The 24,999-nt window shown below is 35.3% G+C and overlaps 1 protein-coding gene across 1 annotated transcript in view; it reads right to left on the reverse strand.

The window, feature by feature from the left end:
• Window positions 1–24,999, reverse strand: part of LOC126976793 (uncharacterized) — a 28,061-nt gene continuing 3,062 nt past the window's right edge. Inside the window, exons 2-5 of the mRNA XM_050825394.1 lie at window positions 6,698–6,825; window positions 4,147–4,282; window positions 1,631–1,790; window positions 1–1,002 (exon numbers count right to left, since the gene is read on the reverse strand). Of these exons, the coding sequence (XP_050681351.1) occupies window positions 181–1,002; window positions 1,631–1,790; window positions 4,147–4,282; window positions 6,698–6,825 (1,246 nt within the window). The 3' untranslated portion in view covers window positions 1–180. The remainder of the gene's footprint in view (window positions 1,003–1,630; window positions 1,791–4,146; window positions 4,283–6,697; window positions 6,826–24,999) is intronic.

Here is a 24,999-nt window from a genome sequence, read left to right on the forward strand (position 1 = left end):
AATGTTTAAATAATATATCTACATAAATCTTTAAGTCGCAAAAGCACCTCGATTAATAAATCTTATAACTTGCGATGACTTAGTTTAAAAACCATTGCATCAACCCATGTGAGATCTAACTCGAATAAATTAAAAAGTTGTATATAAATTTCTTCAAAACTCATTAGTTTCTTAGCTATATTAAGATTGTACGTGATTATTTATTGGTGAACTACATTCACCGTAGTGACTGCGTCTCGGTTTTGGTATAGGATTTGGGGATGACGCATCATTTTTCTCGAATTTTCGCCTTACATCCCACACGGATAATCTACTTTCACTTAACGATAAATCATCATCATTAAGGGCGGAATTTAATTTACTAATCTCTCGTTCTAATTCTCTTGTCGCTTTGTCTATTTCTATGAACTCCTTCTCAGTACTTGATAGAGAATTATCAATGCTTTGTTTTCTGTCTTCGTAAATTTTACATATTACTTTTTGTGGTTCTTCTGTATTTTGATTGTTATTTTTATCATCATCTAAGTTAATATCATAGGCTATGTATGATCCGTCTAGAGCGTTTGTCAAGCTTTTGCTCCTTTTATTCGATAAACTATGAAAGTCTTCCAAGTTTCCACGCCGCAATCTAATGTCGTCTTCGTTAACGCTGGAATTTCTTCGATACTTAGAAATGTCGATCTTGGAGAAGGAAACCTTGTTGAGAATATCATCTTCGGATTCTGCTTCTTTAACATTTGATGTGTTATAACTAGTGTTGTTTCTGTTTATATCATCTTCTGTTTCTTTGGTTTCGCTTACGACTTGACTAGTTGATGTTATGGACTCAGTATTGGTAATGTCATTGGCATGGATTACATCCGAGGTGTTTACGTTATAGTCTTCATCTTCAACAATTTTCAACTCAATCTTGAGGTTCATTTCATCCAAGTCCTCTTCGACTTCGTTCTTAGAAGTATCAGTTTCAGAGGCGACTGTTTCCGAAGTCACGGAAACGTTGGCCTGAAAATAATTTAACAAAAATTAAAACTGGTATTTTGCGGTTTAATAAAAAATTTAAGATGTCACTGTTTTGGCCAGAAATAGCTAGGTATTTTTAATAAATACCTAAATGATTATTTTTCCTATGGTTTTAGAATAGCCCAGTCGGTGAGTAGGTAAGTAATCGATAACAAGTAAGTACATAGTATAAGCTGAATCTGAGGGGTAAGTTAATCTATTTATTTAACATAAAATATTTTCAATATTAAGGTGTTGCTTAGTTAGCTAATTATGTCATAACAAAACACAGAAGGACTCTTAAGTTGGGACTGAATAAATACACGACATGGATCTCACAACTTAGTACGTTAGAAGAACTGAGTTGCGAGAGTTTGTTTTTTTGCAAGTTATGTTTTTGATGGCATAGTAAAGGTATTTAAGGCATTTATTTTCTCAAAATTGAATTATTTTGAATCCTTTTTGATGTCATTTCTAATATACTAGATACTACTATCGCTTTGGAATCAAATGGCGCTCTGAGAGAGAAGAAGCGGCACAAGAAACTAAAGAAAGTATGTAGTATTCCTAAGACAAAATTAATGAAATAGGTCGCAGCGATTAACTATATTTTTTAAATAAAATTAATTACCGATTCTTCTACGCTAGTGTTCAAGGGCGGCGCTGGTGCACGTTTCTTCTTCCGCCGCGAGGCTCGGACGGGTGGCACCGGGGGCTCATCAAAGGGATTCGTGCTGGTCACACTCAGCTGAGACCCCATGATGTCACTGCGAGCCATCCTTGGTGTGCCACTGTAATCATGGCAAAAATATTATTACAGTAGAACCGCTTTAGGTCAAACCTCAACAACTTGAAAAAACGTCGCTTTCCCTTTCCTTTAAGCCCAAAACCAAATCCCGAAGTTATCAGTCATTCCTAACAAACCATTTTATCTCCATAATTAGAACAATAAAAAATTATTTGACCCCAGTAACCGTAAGTTGAATTTTAGTTTTTGACTCATTTTAATTTGATTTCTTATACATATTCATTGACAAACCATCAAAATGTCAGACCCACGATCATCAGCTTAGTCGTAGGATTATTAGTCAAAGATAATCCTGTTGAAGCTGATAAAAATAATGAAAGAAGAGAATTATTACCATCACTTTTATAGATATTTAATATTTTTAGGACCCTGTGGGGTCGTGGGTAGTCGGCGTCAGCCAAGGTTGTAACTACATACATAGTTATAGGTGAGATGTGCTTGAGTCGCACGCGCGACGTGAGAGGCGGGAGCGGGGCCGCAGCGGGGGGACACCAATTCCAAAAATAACAATAATCGTAACTAGAATTATATAAACGCAATAATTTTTACACTTTTTTAGTGTATATCATATAGCTATTGTTTTGGAAAAGTGTTTTAGAAGTCGGTTGTTTTTTTGTTAAAATTTTTAACGGTTAAGAAATTTTATAAAAATAACTGAGTTACCCTCAAGTCGCGCCTAAAAAAGTTATACTTCAATAATTCGGCGGAAGAAAGTTATGGAATTGAATGAGAAAGAGTATGTGTGGCAAAGTGAGTGAAAGAGAAGAGAAACCCTTCGTTCACCGTCGTTCGGTGATGGACAACGCCGTCGAAGGTCCGTGTTATTGTGTTCGACATAGCCAGATTTTGAAGTTGGGTTACGATGTAGTATCTATTATTGATCAGCTGCTAAATCTCATGCGATTGATCTGCTAAGCCTAAGATAAAAAATTATCCGACTAAAGTTTATCATTTTCTAACTTTTAAATCGCTTCAACTGTCTTGCTGATTGAAATTTCGATATGACTGAACATATCAACTTAAGGCGAAGAGTAAGCAGAAAACACGCAAACATGGTGTTTTTAGACAAGTTTTGTGGTGAAAGTATAGCATTTCAAGCTATGAACACTACTTAATCCTGTTACACATATCCTTAAGTCTTATTTATAGGTTGCTAATGCTTGCTGTTGGTTATAGTTAATACTGCCGAGCCTTTTTGAACTACCACTTTTCTTTGAAGTTAAACAAGTTTTTTGGCATGGCGTGACGCATTTTTTTGGTACTTCTCTCAGAAACCTTATAGCTTGAACTTTTTTGTGTAGGTTCATTTATTCAGATTAGTAGTGAATAACGAGGATTGTAAGTATATAGACTGTTTTCCACGCAAGAATTTTGAAAATATTGGCTTTGTTACAAAGATGGCGGGCCGGCAGCCGTGAACTCATATCGCTCAAGGTCGCTGGCATTTAGTGTCGCCTTAAAACTGTGCAGGTATTATTGTTTACGCTCTTAGATAATTTATACGCGTAGATAGCCTCTAGCTGCTAGAAAACCGATGAAAACAGGCCAGGTTTATTACTTTAGTGTGCGTGACAATCTACGTCTTAGGTTAAGATCTTTAGATCGTACTTAGACTTGGTCAGACGTAGTTACCTAAAACTTAGCTGAATGTAAGATAGTAAGTATAAGTAGTAGTAATCTTTTATTTCGTTCTTTTAGTCATTTGACAGCTAATCAATCAATCAAAATCACACTCATCTAAGTCTATCTATCTATATCTTCAGCTACTGTACTCAATAACTTTTGTATTAATTTACATTTACTTTTTTGACTTACTCGTTTAAGACATTGACTATTTGACATTTGAGTGTGTTTGTTGCATCATTTTACAATTTACATATTATATTGTAATTGAAATGATTTGTAAATCGATGTAAATGTAAATCTTGATATAAAAGAGTGGCAATGAGTTTCTTGCTACTTCTTCTCATTAGCTCAACCCTTTACGAAGAAGCGGTAGATTCAATAAGAATTTTTTTTTGACATTCATAAGTGTCATTTCCGTGACCTACGTGAATATTATGTGATTTTGATTTGATTTATAGATTTAGCCTTACACTCACGATTTGTACGTCACATTGTGTTAGTATGCGTGCATTGTTCAAAATAGAGGTTGACTGTCAACCTCAATTTCATCGACATTTTCACAGCTTGCACAGTCTATCTAGACGTATAAATAATCTAAGTGTACATCATTCAGTTAATAAAATTTCTCTTACTTTAACCAATAGTTTTTCAACTGAAATCGAACCATGTGAATATTGTGAAATGATTGAATTTTATATAAATGTATAATAAACCTTGGTGAGCTGATATCTTGGTGAGAGCATCTCAAACGCTCTTGGAACCGCGAGCGTGGCAGCGGCGTCACGGAACCGCCGTACACATAACGGTCCGACTCCGGCGAGCCCACGGTGCTCCTGGACATCGACGAGTCTGCAACCAGATAACAACCCTTTAATAATGTGGAATACAAATTGCTAAAGTATCTCGACTGTTACGTACGTATAGGGTTCATCAAGTTGTAATTTGATAAGTCCTGAACAAAATGCTGAATTTTCGATAAAATCCGGACTTATTTGATCTTGTTTTCGTAAAGATTAAAGACTTTTTTATAACTTAAATTATCTAATTAAAAGTAAAATCCGGACAGGTTAGAGAGCCGGACAAAATCCGGACTTGAGTCTAGGACCGGGCATATCCGGATTAATCCGGACGGGTGGTAACTCTAGTTATTAGGTAGGTATGAGTAGGAGCATTTCTAGTAACCATAGAAATCTTAATAATAAGGCATTTATTATTGAGATTTCTATGCTAGTAACTAACGGCTTGAAAGAGATGGACTGATGCCAACTGGCGTCACCTAGTGATTACAGCATACACTATAAAATGCATTCAAGATTATAGTAGAGTAAAATATCCTTATTAACTCTAAGAAATACGCCCTTGCGTATTTATAAAATGAGTTAAATACCATAAAATACCAATTATTAAACAGCAAAAGATTTAATTTATGATAATTATTCTGGCATTAACTGATGAAAACTGTTTTGAATACAGTATCTACAGGATAAGTGATAAAAGATGCAGGTTCTTTAGTATATGGTTTATAAAATGGTTTCCATGTTAAGAAGGTGATTTTTGATTTGTAATTCTTACGTATTACCGACGGTTGGAAATGCTGCTGGAAATAACGATCACGTATTAATTCATCTTTCTATTTTTATTTTAGAATACACTTACTATGTTTGTTTACATGGAATGCACTTTTATACCCATGTCCTATTGTTGAAATAAGCCTAATTTTGATCAGTTTTTGACAAAGTCTGAGAGTAAGATTCAAGACGATACCCACACATAATTCAATACGATATATTAATAATTTATGTATCTAAGTATGTTAATAAAACTGAAACTGCAATAAATCACATTTACACTTCTTACACAAGTAGGTAAGTGTAAATGTTTAAAAATAATAGTGTGTCACCACGTAGGAAGATACTAGGCTTAAAGCAGTCAGTCATTGTCTATCGTAGAGTAAACAATCGGTGATGACAGAGGTATTTGCCACATTACGTAATAAATTACTCTATAAATACCGTGTGTATGAGCGTTAATTTTTTTTCTAGCGAGTTACGTTTAATTTACTAACTGTCAGTCATACTGTTTAGGGTTACCACCCGTCCGGATTAATCCGGACATGTCTTGACTTTTAGACTCTAGTCAGGATTTGTCTGGCTCTCTAACTTGTCCGGATTTTATTTTTAATTTTATGAAATATAGCAATACAACTAAATATTACAAAAAAGTCTTAAATCTTTACGAAAACAAAATCTATACGAGATCAACTTAAAAGTCGGACTTTTATCGGAATGCCAGGTTTTTGTCAGGACTTTTCATATTACTAAACGCATCGCCATATACCCCGCCGCTTGTCTCCCCAAGCGGTTGGCAGATATCACAAACTTCCATTTGCCAAAGTCTTGGTAAACTTACCTGGATTCTCCGACTCGCATTAACCGTTTCATGAAAGATCTCTGAGGTGAATTCAAAATATGTATTTCTAGGCCGCGTTTCCATCCGAAATCTGCGAGAGTTTTTAGCGGGTGATGTCATTGTTGAGAACCAAAAGAATCACTATTACATTTACCTTTTTTTTTTAATGGAACAGGAGGGCATATGAACGTACGGATCACCGCCTGCCTCCCTTGCGACACCATAGGAATCACAGAAGCGTTGTCGGCCTTTAATGTACATTTACGAGCTTTTTTTGAAGGCACCCAAATTGTACTGTTCTGGGATCACCTAACGCCGCTAAGTGTGGCTCTAGTGGAAACAGCTATGATGTGATTCTATTGGTTTTTCACAAATACATCTCTCGCTACGCATCCTCGCACATCTCGGGTCGACACGCAGCCTAACGGAAGCTCTTCCTTCTGTTGAAGTGAAGAGAAAATATTAAAACTCGAGTTCTAAAACTAAACTAGCATGAGCAATGATAAAAATATTGTAACTGTCGAGAAATAACGGGCCAGCGATGTTCGTCCGATGCTATACTGACATAAAACATCAGACATAGTTGACTGAGGCATTGTGATGTTCCATGGGGTGACAGGTGGCGGGGACGGGGTACTAAGATGTGAGCGGGTAGCGGGTGGTGTTGCGGGGACTGGCAAGTGGCAACGGGTGAGACTGCAATGCAAAAAATTCAGTCAACAAACTGAATTGAGCGGGCGCGGAATACTGAATACTCATTGGTGGATTTAAGACAAGTTTTTCTAATGTATATACGAATGCGTACGCTCTTTACTAGACATCTATTGGTTATAAAGCCAATGATCGAAACCTTACATTGCATGGCTCGCCTGAACACAATAGGGCTGTCTCCTCCATTCACGTGGTTACTCGTGGTCGTTTTACTGCTCTGTGCTGCCGCTTGCTCACCCTTCTTCCCTTTCTTCATAAACGACCTCAAAGACCTGTAAATAATTAGTTAATATACTGTAACTTTGGTAGGTATAATAAAGACTAAATAATATTTTAAAATAATTGGTTGTCTTTAAAGTCGGTTTACGGATACACTTAGATAATAACGTCATAAGAAAACCTTTTACGATCGCTTATATGAGTCATTACAATTTTTTAGACAAAATTGTTATAAAAATAACCGATTATTGCAACCACCGACCGATGCTACTTTTTTTCATAATCTAAGAACAAGATGCGTTTAAAGCCGAACGCTGTGGCCGATCGTGCTTTTCTATCGCTCCTTCCGCGCTCTTGCTCGCACACTCAGCCCAGGTGGAACGTGACACATTATCGTTCGCGCACCCGGCGTTCATCAAATTATAAGACGTTATCACGTTAAAATATATTTTGTTAGCTCAAACATTCAGATGTGAGTATTGTGTAGCGACGATAGAAGCCGGTTATTTTTGCTAATCACAAGATAAATGTCCATAAATCGGTGTCACCCCATTTTTCGAAAATTGAGTTTTCATCAGATCTGGAAGTTACTAGGAAGCTTCCCAGACTATTCCCGCGATGGTGTCCGTACGTCTAAATGTATGTATGGGTGTGTGTGTATATAATTTTTGAACGGCTCGACCAAAACCACTTCAATCGCCACCAAGCCGGTCAAAATCAGTTGATTCGTTCGTGGGTTATCGTTGACGAAAGAAAACCGAAAAAAGTGTCCCTAAAAAATCCGCGTTCGATCAATTGAAACTCAAAGATAATTATGAGGCTCAAAAAACTGCGTCGAATGCCGTCAACCGCGTGAAAATCGGTTCATTCATTCAAAGGTTATTGCCGATTGAAAAGAAAAAAATAGTGTTTTATTACACTTTTACCAGACGGACAGAAGAGCTCAAAATCGTCATAAGTACAATTTGAAGCGTTTAGGTATGGAATTATCGGGAAGTTACAGGGATGGGCTTTTTGAGGGGTCAACCGTTTCCCTAATTTTTTTTGACATTGACATACCCAAGTGGCCTTTTGTGTCCTACGAGTAAAAATAAATGTGTTTGAATCTGAAGGTATCACGAATTTGACGATGCTTGAATTCAAGCAATTCTGGTTTGGAGGATTTGCTTTAAAGTCCCCGCTATACATTATTATGGAAGAGGGGGACAAATGGGGCACGGTAGTGATTTTCTGATCACCGCCCATCACGCTCTCTTGAAACATGGAAGCTCTTCCGCCCTTCAAGGAAGGTCTACGAGCTTTTGTGATGGTACCCATGTCGTACTGTCCCGCGGGAACACGACATCAAGGATCTCTCCACAGTTTGGTTGTACGTGGTAGAAAGTTCTTTGAAAACCGCACTGTAGAAGAACGCCATATATCTGGGGTGGGGATAATCTCCAAGCTTGTAGCGTGTGATACGAAGGAATTTGTTGACGTCAAGAGCTTTTCGAAAAAGTCCTCGTGATAAAATGAAGTGACATGATAGATACATGCGGAAGCCCTGTGGCCTATAGTATCATCACTATTTCAGCCGGAAGACGTTCACCAAAGATCGCCATGACGATCGGTCCTCCGCTGCCCTCATCCAATCTATCCCGGCGATCTTGACCACATCATCGGTTCATATTGTGGGGGGCCAACAACACTACGTCTTTCGATACTATCTGTACGCAACCCCAATAAGGTAATCCGATTAGAGAGTGTTGTTCTTTAACGAAAACTTACAATTATCCATTTAAGTTCATAATACCTATTGATTTCAAGGCACAATTTATATCTTTATTCCGGGCCAATGTTCATTGTCAACCTGAGAATATCCCACAGCAGTGTGGCGGATGTCTGTAGGCGCAACTGTGACAAAAGTAATGATTGTTTTGTGCACTTGAGTCCACTTGGCCGGTAACAATTGTGCTGTGACCGAGTGCGGGTTGACGATCAGACATCGCCCCTACAGTATTCATTACGCTTGAATAACTTCAACTTCTTTGTATCGCGATCATCTTGATCATATTATTCTTCGGTCCATTGATAAGTTTTAAAGTGAATCTTTTATGTCATCTATAGTCAGACGAGGTTAACTTGATTGTAGGTGTTATTATCTAATCTAGTCTAATAAAATCCACCAATTACATCAAATCTAGTTTGGACGTCTTAATATTTATATACTTAGTCTGGCCATAAATACTGTTACAATTAAAAATAAACAAACTATTACATTTGAATTTGGAATCTGTAATTCATTGATTTTTCTCATTTTGGCGCCAATACATTGTACAATATTTTGCGATATTAAAATGGAGTGGGGTGATAAAGAGAACCGAATCGCTGTGATTGCATTACACAAAGCAGGTATGGAGCCAAATGCATTTTTTAAAACTCTTCATACGTTTGGTATTAGTAAAATGTTTGCGTACCGGGCTATTAATAGGTACAATGAGACCTGTTTGTGAAAGAAAAAGATCTGGCCGTCCACGTGGCGTTGGTACGAAAAAGGTGGTCAAAGCAGTAAGGGAAAGAATTTGAAGAAATCCTGCCCGACAGCAAAATATTTTATCTCAGAAGATGAAGATAGCACCTAGAACCATGTCGCGTATTTTAAATGATGACTTAGGACTTGCAGCCATTAAGAGACGTACCAGTCATTTCATAACTGATAATTTAAAAAAGATAGGGTGGTAAAATTGAAACAACTAGGTACTTAAGCGGTACGCAAAAGGGAGGTCACAGTAAAATTTTCTTTACGGATGACAACGTTTTTACAACTGAGCAACATGTTAACAAACAAAATGACAGTATTTATGCTCAAAGCTCTAAGGAAACTTGACAAATAGTCGACTATTAGGGGTATTAGCTGTGAAGGACTGACTGTGTCATAATTTTGTGAAAAAGGTATCAAAACATCGGCACAAGTGTATCAAGTTACCATTCTTGAGAAGGTAGTAAAGCCCTTAACATGTAGCTGAAGACCGTCGTCTAGTCCCGATCTTAATGTGGATTATGATTTATGGTCTTAGAGAATACTGCTTGCTCTAAACACCATGATAATTTGGAGCCCCTAAAACAGTCCCTACGATTGGCAGTGAAGATTTTTCCCATGAAAAGAGTGGGTGCTTCTATTGATAACTGGCCTCAACGTTTAAAGGACTGTATTGCAGCCAATGGAGACCAATTCGAATAAAATGATAAATGATATTTACAATAGAATTTTTTTTCTTTGTTCCAGTATTAATGGCAAGAATAGGTATAGGTATATATATACCTGCGGGTATTTGAGTGACAACTGGCAAGTAGGTACTGCTATTTTTTAACTTCTATGGTATCACACCGCTCAAGATCCATGAGTGAAACTGAATCTAACTAATGTTATAAAAACTATTCTTAAAAACTCTATTTACTTATGAATTATTTCTTTTAACTTGTACTTCCAGGATTTTACTAAAGAAAAAATTTAATTTGGATTGCAGTAAAATTAACCAGGCTCAACAAAAAATTATTTAGTATACCTATCTAATCCCGATTTTTTTTTATGGAATAGGAGGACAAACGAGGGTACGGGTCACCTGGTGTTAAGTGATCACCGCCGCCCACATTCTCTTGCAACATCAGAGGAATCAAATGTGCGTTGCCCGCCTTTAAGGAAGGTGTACGCGCTTTTTAACCGACTTCAAAAAGAAGGAGGTTATCAATTCGATCGGGCCTACGTACGGGTGTATGTACCTACACGGATTACTCTGAGATTTATGATCCGATTTACGTAATTCTTCTTTTGTTCGATGCGAAATAGATGCCATTTGGACCGTGCCGGTGCTCTAACCAACTGAGCCAACCGTTCGAGTAACGTATCGTTATAAAATCTTGTTTGCTTTGATCAACTCTTCCTGTAGATGAAGCCACAACCTGAGATGCCGTTACTCGAACGGTTAGCTCAGTTGGTTAGAGCACCGGCACGCCGGAGGTTGTGGGTTTGAGTCCCGTATCGATCATAAAATTTTGTTTTTCAAATTTTATTTGTGTATTAATCCTAGAAGTGAGGGTTATCACTTAAAAAAAAACATAACAAATTATTAAGATCAATATTATCATTAACTCTGTTCTGTTTTTTTATATTTCTGTTTTATGGCTTGAGTAAAGAAAACCCTAGTATGTAAATCCGACAACAATAAGCAAAAAAAATAAAAACAGTGTGACATTTTTACCAGTGGGAGGCTCTTTTGCACAGGATGCAAGCTAGATTATGGGTACCACAACGGCACCTATTTCTGCCGTGACGCAGTAATGTGTAAACATTACTGTGTTTCGGCCTGAAGGGCGCCGTAGCTAGTGAAATTACTGGGCAAATGAGATTTAGCATCTTATGACTCAAGGTGACAAGCGCAGTTGCAGTGCCACTCAGAATTTTTGGGTCCTTCAAGAATCCTGAGCAGCACTGCATTGTAATGGGCAGGGCTTATCAATTACCATCAGCTGAACGTCTAGCTCGTCTCATCCCTTATTTTCATAAAAAAACTGAATACATTTTTCCTTAACATTTACTTTCCAGAATTTCGATATGATTGGTTAAATTTTGGAAGAGGAAATTGCCGATGAAATCCTTATATTTTGAGCTTTTCACTCACGATTTTAAGCCAGAGCTGCAGTTACTCTTATGGCACTGTTGATTGTCCATGTTGTGAAAATATGTTAAATTATAAAAAAGCCTCAGCGAATGATTCCTCTCAAATCTTTAGACTTGTGATTCATTGTTCCCCGATAAAACTCTTGAGTATCTCAAACTAGGTCACATAGAATCTAGCAGTTTATTTGGTTAGAGCTGTTTCAACCGTTCATTATCACCGCCTCGATAGAGTAGGCCATGGTTACTTCGAAACTGTGTTTCCTAGCTATAATTTTCGGTTTAGTCATAATATTATATACTATAATAGTTATTTCTTAATAAAATGTTTGTAATATTATTTCTATTATTTTTAAAACCTATATAAAGATCTGTCTAAGACCGAAAACAAAATTTTGTATCGTCGGAAATGTAACATAAAAAAAAATCATCTTTCAGTATGAAAAAAGCGAAGGCACACACAACACTACCAGATCTTGCAATGGATTTAGTTCTCTTAATAAGAGCTGAGACTTATCACAAAAATTTCTAATAACAAAATAACAAATCAAGAGTAGATACATATTCCTCATCCCTGAATTTCCACCTTACCGGAAAATAATACCCACCAGTCAGTGGACGGCTTATTACGGATCACCGATAATTTAAAAAATATATAAATATTTATGGTAAGACACTTTTTGGATGGATGAAATCTCGTGAATTCGCGTCACCAAATGCTTATATAGCAGTATATCTGACGTATTGTTCTGTTAAGATTAGTGCTGTGTATATCTTATAAGTAGGTAAGTGAAATTGAATGGATTTTGTAAAAAGTTCAATCTATATATAGACTGTGCATTGCTGAAATAGTGTTATTGTTTGATTGATATATTATTGAAAATAAGTTTTAAAAATAATTTGAAATTAATAATTTTATTATTTTTAAACATTAATGAATGATCAATGTCATCTATGATTATGAAATTTCAAATTTTAATACCAAAAGTTTTAAGTTTTCACTTCTATTTGCAATCACTACAACTGACAATTTTTATTATTATAAATATAACGTCTGTCGGGTTATATGACTTGTACCGGACAAGTATCGCTTTCCAAACAATAACAATAACCAAAAACGTACGAAACAATTATTAAATAACACAGGTTTGGTCCAGTTGATATAAAAGTACCTTTTAACCCCCTTATTCATAATAGTCTTCTAACTTAAAGCATTGCTAATTCTCACTCTGTCTTCTTCTTTTGACCTAAGTAAGAATGAGAAAAAACACTATTGTGAATAAGGGGGTTAGTATTTAAGATGGTAGAATAGTAATCATTTTCAATACAGCAGTTCAGTGATAATTGTTATTTTGTAACTAAATGTCTACATATAGCTTATCCATTACTGCATGTACTCTTGAAGGGTAATTGCACAAGGTCAAGTTTTATCATTTGCAGTGCGACCTGTTTATCAACTAAACGCATATGTAAACAATTTAACGCATTTATATAAAAACTTATAAAATTATGTTTCTAGAACAATATTGGATGATGCCGTGGTTCGATTGATAAAAATGCAATAAAGGCATTTATTTTCTCAAAATTGATTCCTTTAAAATTCTTTTTAATGTCACTTTACTACCACCGCTTCGGAAATAAATGGCGAAATAATACTATGTTATTAGATTTTTATCTATATGGGGGAGGGATCTAGCATTTTTCCGCATTTATCACGGGGAGTGCTCAGAGGAGCTGTCCGGGTTGATTCCACCACCGGACACTACGTGCAAAGTACCATCCGCATCACGTAGACATCTGGCATTCCACAACCGCGCGTTTTGTTCGAAATTTCACAGCCACTTTGTGGAATCAACTACCGGCAGCGGTCTTCCCGAACAGATACGAATTAGGGACCTTCAAGAAAAAAGCATACTCCCACCTTAAAGGCCGGCAACGCATTTCTTGACACACCTGTTGTTGCAGATGTCCATGGGCGGTTGCCTCACCTCTCCCCATCCCGTGAGCCTCTTGCCCGTTTGCCCCCTCTCATACAAAAAAAAAGGCACCGGTTCCATCTCCACCAATGTGGTTCCCATCAATTTGTCCGACATAAAAAGGCATTTATTTTCTCAAAATTGATTCCTTTAGAGTTATTTTTGATTTTTTCGGCATCGTAGTATCGTTCGGCAAGCAGCGCCCGTTCACGAGCATGACGCATGGACCAGCCATCGCCTCCCTTGTCCATGTTTTAGGGAATGGAACGACCCACCCCACGTCGCCGCCAAAAGCAGTGGCGTTAAGCGAATATTACTAAGGCTGAGATCTATAGAGCGTACTAACACTTTGCTCAGACTTTACTTACGTAAAACTTAGCTGAGTGTAATAAAACGCGAACTTGACTTTTACATTGGGCTGTCTTATCTTAAGCTAAGTCTGAGCAAAGTCTAAGTAATCTCTATAAATCTCAGCCTAATAATGAGTCAAGTCCTTTGTTCTGCTGTAAGTAGGTACTTACAACGCTGTCTCGACTTGTGTTCGTTAAACATTTCCAAGGGTTTTCTCAATAACTTGTTATAAGATGACGCAAGGCCATTTACAGTAAGAATATTAAAACTAAAAAGTACAAATACATATAAATAAAATTTGAGTTTCTGTTTGTAATATTGAAATAACCGTTTTTTACTACATGTATATGAATTTATATATATGGTACATACACCAAAATAAAATTCCTAGACTGCTGGACCTATTTTGACGGAACTTTTAGTGGCAGGTAGGTAGCTGATGTGATAAGGAATAACTTAGGCTACGTTTATTTCAGAAAAAATCTTTAATTTTAGATAAATACAGTAATGTTGCAATGTCCAAGAATAGGTCTTACTCTAAATATAATTTATATGGCAAAACAACGTTTGCCCAGATAGTATAAAGATAAATTTATTGAAAGTGAGAAAAATTTTCGTGTTCAATAATGTTATCAAAATTTTTCTAATTGCTGTGTGGAAACTGGAAGAACGGAACATTTGAAAAGAGTTTCTTTTTTAAATTAAAGAGAACACTTCTCAATATTATTATTATATAAGAACATGTATGGTAATGTTTACAGCATTACAGAAATTCTTGCACGCATTTGTTATAAAATGGCCACTCCTTTCTAGGTCGGCTTATTTTAGACATAATTCCAACAATTATTATAAGGTACTAACACTACATAACAGTATAAATTTATTAATTTACGTTATGAACCTGTACCAATTAGGCGTTTAAATAAAAATATCCGGACAACCGAGCTTTGCCCTATGAATTTTAAGAAAGAACTTGAACAAAAAAAAACTAATAGGACATCTGGATTCGAAGAGAGGTCTTCTGCTTTCCGGATCACCCAATGTCCCATCTGAGCTATTATAGTCTTGTATATAGTGCCGAAATTTACCTCTGTATTCTAATGTTATCGTAGTTGTTTCTCATTTAAAAAAAAGGATATTTTTTTTTATTGAAACCTAGCTACATCGATTTCTCGTTGAAGCCGTTTCCGAGATTCAGATTATATACTTATATACAAGAATTGCTCGTTTAAAGATATAAGACATGTTTGTAAACTCGACTTTCTCAAATAAGATTTACCTTCACGTCATAAGTCATTTATGTCTCAAATTTTAGCCGTTGTTATAAATGAATCAGCTTTTTAATAACATGCTTTAAAACATGTTCAACACCAGTGGGAGGCTCCCGGCTGCACAGGATACCGGCTAGCTTATGGGTACCACAACGGCGCCTATTTCTGCCGTGAAGAAGTAATGTGTTAAAATTATTGTGTTTCGGTCTGAAGGGCGCCGTAGCTAGTGAAATTACTGGGCAAATGAGACTTAACATCTTATGTCTCAAGGTGACGAGCTCAATTGTAGTGCCGCTCAGAAATTTTGGGTTTTTTTGAATCCTGAGCGGCACTGCATTGTAATGGGCAAGGCGTATCAATTACCATCAGCTGAACGTCCTGCTCGTCTTTTATTTTCCTAAAACAACATATAATCAGGATATCACAGTTGGTGTAACAAACTCCGGAAACAAAACAATTTTTTTATGAAACTCATACAATGAAATTAACGTAATTATCACAGTCAATGAATATTTACATGTTGAATTATAAATAAAATTCATCAAGGCGAGGTTAATAATTCGAAATACAACTATTTTTTATTCTTTATTCATTTATTATATATAATTTAAATAATCTTTTAAACATTTATAATTAAATTATTACATACATATAGTAGATATCATTAATATCGGAGTCGGTAGGGAGGTACCCGTGAACCTGGCAACCATAGATAATTTATACGTCTAGATAGACTGTGACAGCCGTGAAAGCGTCGAAAAAAATAGCGGTTAACTGTCAACCTTTTTTTAACTGCACGTAATAAATAGCCGTATAAAGAGCCGTAAATAACAATTTTCAGTCTCATTTTGTGTTTTACACAGCTGTGCTTGAACTTAGAAAAACCGCGATTGAAGACGTAACATAATGTCGTACCTCGTCATAAAACTTATATATTTAATAATTAATAAACCTATGCGAATAATAATTATTATTATAATAGGTCTAATGCCTCATATTATGATTGTTCAAAACTCCTGGAAATAAAATTAAATTAAAAATTCAAAAGGGAACGTGTTCTTGTCTAACCCAGGGCAAAGAGAGCACGGCAATACTTCAAGCCGGTCTACATTCTAGCGCTCTACAAAGCGCAGGTCCGGCCACACATGGAGTATTGCTGTCATCTCTGGTCTGGCGCACCCCAGTATCAGCTCGATTCATTTGACCGCGTGCAACGCAGAGCAGCTCGAATTGTCGGGGAACCAGTGCTCTGTGAACGGCTGGATCACTTGGCGTTGCGTAGAGACGTCGCTTCATTGTGTGTCTTCTACCGCATTTATCACAGGGAGTGTTCCGAAGAGCTGTTTAATTGATTGACTGATTCCTGCCGCCGAATTCCAACTACGCACGACACGCCACAAGTTAGGATATCATCCTCACCATCTGGATGTGGTGCGGTTTTCAAGGAGCTTTCTTCCACGCTGTGTACTACAAAGCTGTGGAATGAACATCCTTGTGTGTTGTTTTCGGGACGATACGACATGTGTACCTTCAAAAAACGCGCGTACACCTTCCTTAAAGGCCAGCAACGCTCCTGTGATTCCTCTGGTGTTGCAAGAGATTGTGGGCTGCGGTGATCACGTAACAACAAGTGACACGTACGCTCGTTTGTCCTCCTATTCCATAAAAAAAAGGAATATGTAATAGATAGTACAGCGGAGCAACAATTGACCCACGCTAACAAGGGAAGTAAAATAATGCTTTATAATAATTTATAATAATAATACGTATAATTATTATTATCATAAATGGTTAGTCATTCTTAGAGGACAACTTCCGCGGCCTTACTACGTAATTCTCACTTTTATTATATAACTACTTACTGTTATGGAAATCACATGTCGCTTCAAATTTTTTGGAAGAAGAACTGAACTTATCATCTCAGTAAGTATAGTTATAGATAGGAAATTGAATAAATTGTGACAACAAATAGTAAACACCAAGTCACATTGCTTAAGTTTTAAATTTACAATTCTATTGTTTGTTGGTGATTGCGTAATGTTTGAAAAATTATTCATTGAATGACATACCTACAATGACGTAGGTAGGTATATATGAGGAAGGTTCATTCGCTTTGCATACCTAACTGTTTCTGAGAAGTACGCCTGTAGTGAAGTATTTATTTACTCAAATAAATGAGTAAGTATCTATAATTAAACATCGTTAGTAATAATAAGAAGTCGTATGTTTTGGGAATATAACGCTAAATCATAAAATGTTGATAATTTCGACAACCTACGCAAAAATCAGAGAGTAAAAGTGACAAAAAACTCATTGTCACCATTTTAATTAAAGTATTTATATGTACCCATAATGCATATTTATATTATTATCTTCAAGCTGCACCCGGCCACTTTTCACTGTGGCTCATTAGTCATTGAATATATACTTATAATTTAGCATTTAGCTTTGGCTATGCCTTTAACCTTCGCACAAACCTGTAGTCTAATACCTACGACACAGATTTACTCTAACGTCTTAAATATTTAACTTTGAAGTTTCATAGATATAAGAAGAATGTTATAGTAGGATAACATAATTGTTTATGTATTAGAAGTACAGGTAAATAGTACTATACAAAATGCAATGCAATGGTAGAGTGACCTAACACGGTCGCCACATTGGACTTATTGACATGCAAAGGTAGTGTCATTCGTATCCTGCCAGGCTCTGTCATCTTAAAGAAAACTGTTTCGGTAGGTATTAAGATAATAAGTACTAAATGCAACTACCCCTTTTATTAATGGGTTCTCATGATATCTGAAGAAGCCAAAGCAGTTTTCATAATTGTCTGTGGTTTTCATGGAACACAATGCCCAGTGCTCGAACAGGATATCGAATATCGAAGACAGATAATATATTGTTTTGCATGCTTTAAATTTTTTGAAACTGTGTGTTATATTTAGAAGTACTTTTTTAAATATACCAGTGTATTCGTTCTTTCTCTTTTAATTAATAAATTTTGTTTTATTAAAAGATAATTAAGGCGCTATAGTCCTAAAAGTAACATTTTTAAAAATCTACTTAAAATACTTCTACAAATACTACGGTTCCAATTTTTTGACATGTTTATCTTCATTTCTTTATCTAAGTTATCGCTGTTTCGAAAACACGATTACGAAAAAAAATCCCGATAGATTTATTTTTTGAAAAATAGTCTTTTTTATTTGAATTGTTTATATTATCATAAAACTATGATAGCTATAAACACAAAACTTATTTTATTCGATAGTTAATTAGTATTTATAAGTTTTCACTGTGGAATTTATCAATACGCTTTATGAATTATTTTATATTAATTTTTTTCGTAATAAACCAAACGCGACGCCTTGGTTGCATGCTCGCTCAAGACAGCAGTACGCCCGTGAGCAATGTCAAGGAAGGTACTGTGTTCGTGTCTCTCGGGCTCACATTACGTAAGATTTTAGCAAACAAGTACAAAGCGGGAATCATAGTAAAAAATAATGATGATGCGACAGCGTACTTGTTGAAATATATAGGTAAATGTAAGTCGGAAAGTACTAAAATAAAATTTACGTGGCATAATATTCAAAATAATATATTTTATAATAATATATAAAATAATATATTTTGAATATTATGCCACGCGGGATTTTTGTATGTATGTACTTTAGGGAAGTTAGATAAATCCAAGATGACCGCCGCATAAAATTATGATTTCAGCAATATGGATATCGTGTCCGAGGTTCTCGAGGGTGCAGAGAACGATTGTGTGATCATATTTGAAATCCAAGATGGCCGCCGCTCATAATTATGATTTCAGCAATATGGATATCGTGTCCGAGGTTCTCGAGGGTGCAGAGAACGATTTTGTGACCATTTTTGAAATCCAAGATGGCCGCCGCACAAAATTATGATTTCAGCAATATGGATATCGTGTCCGAGGTTCTCGAGGGTGCAGAGAACGATTGTGTGATCATATTTGAAATTCAAGATGGCCGCTGCGCAAAATTATGATTTCAACAATATGGGTATCGTATCCGAGGTTCTCGAGGGTGCAGAGAATTAATTTGGGATCATTTTTGAAATCCAAGATGGCCGCCGCGCAAAATTATGATTTCAACAATATGGTTATCGTATCCGAGGTTCTCGATATTGTTGAAATCATAATTTTGCGCGGCGGCCATCTTGGATTTCAAAAATGATCCCAAATTAGTTCTCTGCACATTAATGGTATAAAAAAAAAAAACAAAGACCATTTTCATTATATATTATATAATAGAATACCAATTGTGGCTATGTTCAATAGATAAAGCAGGAACTACAGGGTATCGTGTTTTATACGAACTAATCAGTGACAATAAACGGTAAACAATACCTCTACGGAATTGTTTAATTAACTTTGAAGGATGAATTTGTATCAATATCAAAGCAGGTTGTGTGAAATTACAAATAAGTAGATTTATAGAACTACCAGTTTAACTTATATTTAGAAGAACATTGTTTCTTGTAGAGATTACCTACGTAATTGAGCCGTAAGAGATTGATATTTTTAAATTAAATGTTATTGAAGTTTGACCCTGGCAAAAACGTACACGATGAAAGAATTGTTAATTTAAACTATTGTATTTGTAATGTTCAAGTAATTAAATATTCAAATGTATTTTAATTTTAGCTTTTCGATGTACTTTACAATTACAAGTAAAATTGTAAAGAACAGCGAAACGACACACAGTAGTGATGTTATTTTAAGAGATAAAAGGCATAAAAAGCATTTATTTTCTCAAAATTGATTCTATTAGAATTCTTTTTGATGTCATTTCTAATATACTAGACACTACTACCGCTTTGGAAACAAATGCCGCTCTGAGAGACAAGAAGCGGCGCAAGAAACTCACCCAGCATTATTTTTTTTGTGCTCTTTTTAATGAAATAAACAATATTGTACTGTCATTGCTATTGCTATAAAATAATCCTAATAGGCTGTCCGATCACTTAGATATTCAGTAGTAGGATTTATGACAGAGCCATTTTTTAATAAAACATTTAAATTTATTTATAGAAAATGCCTGATCAGTGGCTGGGACTTTATATAAAAGTGTATACATAAAATTATATGACGTATATTAAATTTTCATAAATGTACTGACAATGAACAGTCATAATATTTATTTCTTTAAATTTTTCTTTGAGAGACTATATAACAGCTCTCTTTTGCAGCGCAACCACTATGTCAATGTCCGCAGCATGACCCTCAGTAAAATACCGTGCGTCATTATGCTGTGAATGATGTGATAATTGTGTAATGTGTACTTTGTATATATAAAAAAAAATCTGTAGGTATGTATCAATTACCATCAGCTGAACGTCCTGCTCGTCTCGTCTCTTATTCTCATAAAAAAGGTCTCTTATTGCATACGTAATGCAGCATAGAAATGTCTTTAAACTCATCCTTAATGGCTAAACAGGTTTTTATATTGGCAGCAGCCTAGCGAAACTCTCTAAGAAAAAAGGGATTCATTCGATTGTATGAAACGTGCAGTCATTGATTAAATCTTGTAAAAATCAGAGATAGCCAAAATCCACTACGTTTCAAGCAACTTTTCGCTTTTAAAATTAGCCGGATTATACTTCGTCGCCTTAATGTAATTACTATTTCAAACTTATCACTGCACGTTTCATACTACCTAAACTAAATTTCAATTTTTACTTTCGGCCGTTTTCAAAAACTATCTATCCTTAGTTTAACTTACTAGACGCAGACAAATCTATCCTTTTACGCTTACTTACATGACAATAACCTATCGACATAAAGAATTGGACTATAATTGTATTGGACATAACAGCTATGGATAAATATGATCTTGTCATTAAACGGTGACAGCAATGTATCCGTAAGTATGTGAGTCAGACCCGCCACTTATTACGTAGTATTTACATCCTCTTTGGTTGGCAGGATTGTAACATAGAAAGGAATATGCGTGAGCTGAAAATAAAACCTATAAATATATTATGAACATTTTAAAAACCCTCAACAGTTGTTTGTATGGTCTAAAATATGTTACCATTTAGACTTTCAATAAACCTTTGTTAAACAGGAAATGTTCTGTAATTATATTGTTCATAAAAACCAGTTATTGGCTATAATATGAAACAAAGCGTAGGTCCTGTATTACAGGGATTTGTTTGGTAGCGTGCCAAGTCACGAACATTCTAATCGAAATATGAACACATTGCTGTGTTGAACTTGTGTTGCTAAGCAATATAATTGTAATGCTTATATACTCACATGTAACATATTCAAAGTTTATTGTTTTTATTTAATACTAGCTGACCCGACAGACGTTGTTCTGTATATAATAAATAAAATAATGTTTTTATATGAACTTGTAAAATATGCACCCTGCTGTCGTAATGAAATTGTTTCACAGCAGAACTGTCAAACCGTGCGTCAATAAATTCTCTCATAGAAATTATGTATGGACACATCAAAGGAAATACAAATTTGTTGTTTTTATTTAATTTAGCTGCATTTTCCTATTTATTCACCTTTTAAACCCTCTCTGGACTTCCACAAATAATTCAAGACTTACATTTGCCAAATCGGTCCAGCCGTTCGTTTCGAGTTTTAGCGAGACTAACGAACAGCAATTAATTTATATATATATAGATTACATATTAAACGTCACAATATGCCTCCTAAAAAGATTTGCGTCAGACCTTAGAAGAACGGACCAAAAATCTACGAGACTTTTTTTCGAAAGATAATTGCGTAGCATAATATAATATTAATTATTTCAATTAATAGCGTATATATATATTGTTACTAGCCGTTCCCACCCGCTTCGCTGGGCGAATTTTAAAAGGAAATAAATTAATGAAGGAACGTTGGAATTCTAAAAACCATCTAGGATAAATTTCGCATCGAATGGTGGTAGTTTTATGTCGATACGATCAGTGGTTTAGGCGTGATTGATCCTCATACAAAGACCATTTTCAGTATATATTTATGTATATATTATAGATTAAAGTTATTTATATTACCTTGAGCCTATAAACTTGTTTTAATAATTGCATTAAGAAATACATTATGTTTACTAATTCACTTGTTTAAAATACTTTCTAATGGGTAGGCCCGTAATAGGTATCATTTGCTCATAACGTTACCTACATATTATTATGATCTGAGTATAACACATCACATAACGATCTAATGTGTAACATAATGTGATTAGGCCTCGATTAAGGTTAGTCGTCGAGATAAATAATTCGTTATTACGCGATTTCTTCTACATGCAACTAACATATCAACTCTTATGGAACATAAAGTCTGACGGCCTTACAAATAATCTTGTTATATAGTTATACCTAAGAATAAACCAAAAATAAGTAAACTATTGACTATATTGCTGACAGCACTGACAATAAAATGATATTATTATAGTTTTGAAGTCAAGTCATGTCAATGTCAAAGAATTGCTTGCAAATAAACGCGGGAAACGTTATACGTCCGAATTATCAAATCACATTTTGTATAATCTTGTTTTATTCTTAGATATAGCTTTATAGCACATTAATTTGTAGGGCCGTGAAACTTTAGCCTATTGTCCTTTCCTTTTTCGGTCTAAATCAAATCCTATATCATTTATTCATTTACATCAAATATGCACAACAAAATTCGCCAGTCTATTTTGAGCAAGGTTACGTGCATGTATTAACGCCTTAACTAGAGATAGCAAGAAGCTAACTGTCACTATTTTAAGTCATCATTTACAGCTTCAGCATTAAAAAAAAGTGTGTGTATGTAGTTATGTATGTACGCAAGAAGTTATACTTCTTTGGCCTAACAAAGCAAAAATCATTAAAATGATTTATTCCTCCTGTTATTCTACGTTTTTAGAAATAACAATTTTGTATTTTGTGTTGATTTATAATCAATAAAAATCTTGCAAAGATGGCTTTGACAACAAAGACAACTTAATTATTAAATAATGAATACAGCTGTATGGGCTTGAACCCTTTGCCTGTCCTAATAATGGACCAAAAAAAAAAACGAATGACGCAAACGTCAGAAAATTTAAGGAACCAACTTCAACCTGTTGTTACTTTTGTGTTACAGTGATGCGCGCGCATATTAAAATTTCACTCTCATCAAATTTTCATAACGCGCCTAAAGAAGTATAACTTCAAAAAATAATTAAAAAAGCAATGCAAGGTAATTAATGCAACAGAATTGATTGAACGATTCGACTTACTTTAGTTAGTAAAAAAATCACACAAAAAACCTCACTAGAGTGGGTGCATCGACCTACACAAACTGTCAATAGAAAAAAGTGTGTTATTACATGAGAATTTATTACAACAGAAAGGAGGGTCGACCAGACATAATCCCGAGCAACGTGTGTTCACAGGCGTTTCTGCTCCTCGCCGTATCTTATGACGGGTTCACATGGAGCGTTTTTAGTTGAACTGCTTACACGATTAAAAAATAAATGTTAAGAATCTCTTCGGTAGAAGTTTAATTTACTTTCAACCTTCAGCGCTTCAATTCTCTTGTTAGACGTAAACTGTCATTAGACATGTCTGAACTTGTCAATTAGAATAAATAATAATATATATTTTTTAATTTATAATAATTTATTATGTGTTTGTTACATATAAGAAAAATGTTAACATAAAAAATTCGGACGCTACTTTCATACGTATAGGTTTAAAAATATAAGTAATCCAGATGTATCGTTAGATAATTCTACATACCCATGCCACGGACTAGTAAAAAAATAAGGACTCCGTGTCACGTTACATAACAGTGTAGCACCAAAACAAGCCGATTAACGTGTAAATACATAGCCCCACGCACATACTTACACTACTTCAGGCCGATAGGCGGTCATTATGAGAATTGTCATCATCTGTGACAGATCAGATTGATCTCAATAAAATATTTTAAAAATGCCGTCGTGCGCTCTGAAAAAGTGTAAAAACGATACTATATAAGTATTTGTGGCCATATATGATTATTTAAGGGAAAAAAATTGTGTAACTAGTAGCCCCCGTAACCTCACACACACTAGCATAACAGTGCTTCATTTGCTAATATCACGGCGCGGAGTCCTTCGTTTTTTACTCGTCCGTGACCCATGCAAGGTTTTTATCGAGATCTTTCTAGTTAATTAATAACAATAATTGCTCAACTAAAATCGCTCCACGTGAAATTGTTGTTAGGGAAGAAGACCCTCTGTTCCACGATAGAAAATAAATAGATGAGGCATCTGCGTAAAACATTGCCGTATAAAAACAACTGTTTAACTCATCAATTCTTTCAAAGAGATAATTATTTTTGATCAGTTCAATGAGGTTCTAAATATAAAGACTAAATCACGTCGTTTAAAAATAAATGTGAAATATGGAACATGCCACAAATGCAGTAATAAGTTGCTTAAAATTTTATTGGTGAATAAACAGAATATTTATTCAGTTCGGGTTTGTTTCGGACAGTGACAGTTGAAACACGACTTAGGAGAAAAGTGTGCTTACATTGTCTTTAAGCAACTTTTGCCGTTCCGCTATGAGACTGCCAATGATTTTGTCCTTAGTGTATAGAACGTCATTGGGTCAGATCTAAAGACATTTTAAATTGCGATACACCATTTCTATCCTACTCTGAGATAGGACGTGACCACCCAGTTTTTTCTTTAGCCATTTCCTTAAATGATTCATACATAACCATGAGATAGCTGAAAGTCTATTTAAATACCTATTCTGTTTACATCGTACGGTATTGCGACAAGAAAATATAACTGAAATATAATTAGCCTAGTATAAAAGGTATCCATGTTACCATTTCTTCCTCAGGTAGTCGGTACTCAATATTCGATAGTAAAATGCTTTAAGGCTTTTCGTGTAGGTACTTACTCGGCTCTTTTGTCTTCTTTACCATCCAGGTTCTGTCCATATGAGCCCACGGATTCTTTC

Source organism: Leptidea sinapis, chromosome 42, assembly GCF_905404315.1.
Source record: "Leptidea sinapis chromosome 42, ilLepSina1.1, whole genome shotgun sequence".
NCBI classification, from domain to species: domain Eukaryota; kingdom Metazoa; phylum Arthropoda; class Insecta; order Lepidoptera; family Pieridae; genus Leptidea; species Leptidea sinapis.